The sequence below is a fragment of the Morone saxatilis genome, unplaced genomic scaffold, assembly GCF_004916995.1.
Source record: "Morone saxatilis isolate NCDOM2014 unplaced genomic scaffold, NCSU_SB_2.0 Contig23, whole genome shotgun sequence".
In the NCBI taxonomy this organism is placed as follows: domain Eukaryota; kingdom Metazoa; phylum Chordata; class Actinopteri; family Moronidae; genus Morone; species Morone saxatilis.
Window position 1 is genome coordinate 19014648 of NW_023339796.1, and position 2677 is coordinate 19017324.

At 44.3% G+C, this 2677-nt stretch overlaps 1 protein-coding gene across 1 annotated transcript in view; it reads right to left on the bottom strand.

Annotated features, from left to right (window-relative positions):
* Positions 1-45: 45 nt before the first annotated feature.
* Positions 46-2677, bottom strand: part of col6a1 (collagen, type VI, alpha 1) — a 23489-nt gene continuing 20857 nt past the window's right edge. The window contains exons 34-35 of the mRNA XM_035670732.1: positions 2566-2595; positions 46-2228 (exon numbers count right to left, since the gene is read on the bottom strand). Of these exons, the coding sequence (XP_035526625.1) occupies positions 1624-2228; positions 2566-2595 (635 nt within the window). The 3' untranslated portion in view covers positions 46-1623. The remainder of the gene's footprint in view (positions 2229-2565; positions 2596-2677) is intronic.

Consider the following 2677-nt stretch of genomic DNA (forward strand, 5'->3'; position numbering starts at 1 on the left):
TGTGTGTGTGTGTGTATGTATGGACAAAGTTGAGCTGAGACACACTGGTGTAGCAACCTTTATTGTAGGAGCTCTTACAACACTGCTGAGGTTTTGTATCCTCAGGTAAAAATATCTTCTGTAACAACATGGGTAGAGGCTGATACACTGATACTAATAGCACCACAGATAATAACAACAGTACAGTGACTCTGGGCCACTCATGACAACAAAATTTAAGGTGTGTGACTTACAGTTGAGGGGATCTAAAGGGTGTGTGTATCTTTTCTATGTGTGGGTGTGAGGGGCTCACGCATTGAGTCCCATTAGGTTTCTTTTCCAGCCTTCAACCATGACAGATGTTTTCCTACCTTACTAATGAAATATGAAGGTGTGTGTGTATCTGCATGTGCGTGTTTGCTAGAGGCCTCTCTCCTGCACAGACAATAAAGAACAGGTTTCTGTCATTCTGTCATTTGAACCAGTGACCTCAGTACAACTGTTTATGGAACCATCGCCCAAGGCTACACATAAAAAATCATCTCCACATACATATACATGTAATTGATGTACACACAGAGGTGCTCACACATACGCACACATACAGATACACACACACGGACAGAAGCACACATGTTGAGCCCAGCTGTCGTGTCCTTATTAGTACCAGGTGTTGATGGGTTTGTTTGAGAGCCTGCCTGATGTCATGTCCTGCTGTAGGCTTTATGATCTAATAGACCTTTCAAGAGATGTCGGGTGTGAGTTTTCAACCAAGTTGGGAACTCGCAACTGGCCTTTTCAATTTGCTTTATAGGGGCAAAACCTAAAATAAAGTGGATTGGCCAATCATGGGCCTGCCTTTGAGGTTAACAATCATTTAGGTACAGCGATGTATGTTTTAAATTCACAGCTGCGGTTGGTTCACTTACGCTGTTTTTATGTAAAACTTTGACTCCACAAGTCCGACACCATTTGAAAGAGTGGTAATAGCTACAAAAATGTGTCCGCATTAAACCCTAAAGACAAATCCTTCAAATTGCAGGAGCACCGGTCCTGGAGAGACAGGAGAGTGTAACCTCAATGAGCCAGTTTCCACCCATGCTAGTTAGCTGAAGTAAGTCAGAGCTCGGGGCCAGGCTAGCTGAAAGTGATGCAGGGATGCAGAATACCTGAGTAGAAATCAGCCAGATCCATTTAAAGGCTAGAAATTTAGTTTTAGTTGTTGTACTGATGGCTCTCCAGGACCGAAGTGACCACTTTTCATTGGGAAATTTTACCCTGAACTTTGCCTGCCAGGCAGCAATTTCTCCCAGTTGTGTACTGTCAGAACCAACTCTAAAATGGTTTAGGTTAGCACCATCACTTGGGTTACAGTCTAACGATCCCAAAGTAGGAGATGAAAATTGTACACAACCTGAGATGGTCTGCCTTGAAGGCCTAACTCATGGTAAAAAAGCTCTCCTGTAAACTTTTTTAATTTTAATTTAGAATTTGAAGACATTTCCATTTGTCTGCCACACAATCATTTGTCGTTTTGTGACAAAAAGTATTCCAACACAGTGTATGGTAAATGAGTGAGACTGAATATTCATAATGGAACTAAAAATCTAAAGCGTGTTGGTCCTGTTGTTTGGGGCCCTGCACTCAGGTCATGGCCACCCTGCGGGAGACGGTTTGGGGGAAGACCCCACGGAGCAGAGAGGGGTAGTCTGGTATGCGGAACAGGTGGCGCTGGGCGTAGCTGATGTCGTCCTGACGCCCCCTGCTCACTAGTGTGCGCAGGTTGGCCTCATTGACTTGGCTGCCAATGGCGATGACAAAGAGCTCCACCCCGGCGTCTGCCACCTCACGGACACGCTTCTCCAGCACAGCCTCGGTGATGGCCTGAGACCTGCCGTCGGAGAACAGCACCAGCTTCTTCTTGCCTCCCGATGCGTCCCCACGGCCAGGTAAATTAGTGATGGCAAAATTCATGGCCTCTAATACATTGGTGCCATCATTTTGGAAGACCGCCTCTTCAGCGCGATAAGACAGCAGGGTCAAATTGGTAGTTAACCCCTGCAACATGTCGGAGCTTCGGCTGTACTGGCCCAGACCCACTCTGACATTGATACCCCTCTTCTTCTCTGCAGTCAGGAAACGCTCGGCCAAGCGACGGACAAAGATCTTGCTTGTCTCAAAGTTCTTCTGGCCCACACTGGCCGAGCTGTCCATCATCATCAAAATATCAGCACTTCCAGAGAAAGAGACTGCAACACACACAGGCACAATACATCTGATCAATAGCTGTTTGCAGTGGGTCAATAAATGATGAATGAATAGATAACAATGTGCTAGCCAAATAGCATTTATCCATTGTGCATTTCACAGGTTGTTTTATTTTACTCTGCATGATATGTCTTTGTTCTATCTAATTATTTGAATCTACTTTAAACTACCATAGACATAATGTGAGACAGGGAGAAAAGTGTTACAAAGATATAAATGGCGAACTGGGTCAAGAGCAGTAAGATGAGGTTAAAAAGAGCGAACCACAGTCCAAACAAAGATAAAGCTATTATTATTCAAAAAGAAAAACATACTTACTGGGACATTTGTAGTCTGGGCGCTGCTTATCTGGATGAGAGAACAAAAGAGGTTACGTTTATTTGGAGTTGGTACAAATTATTTAATTGATGGATATGTGTGTGTGTGTGTG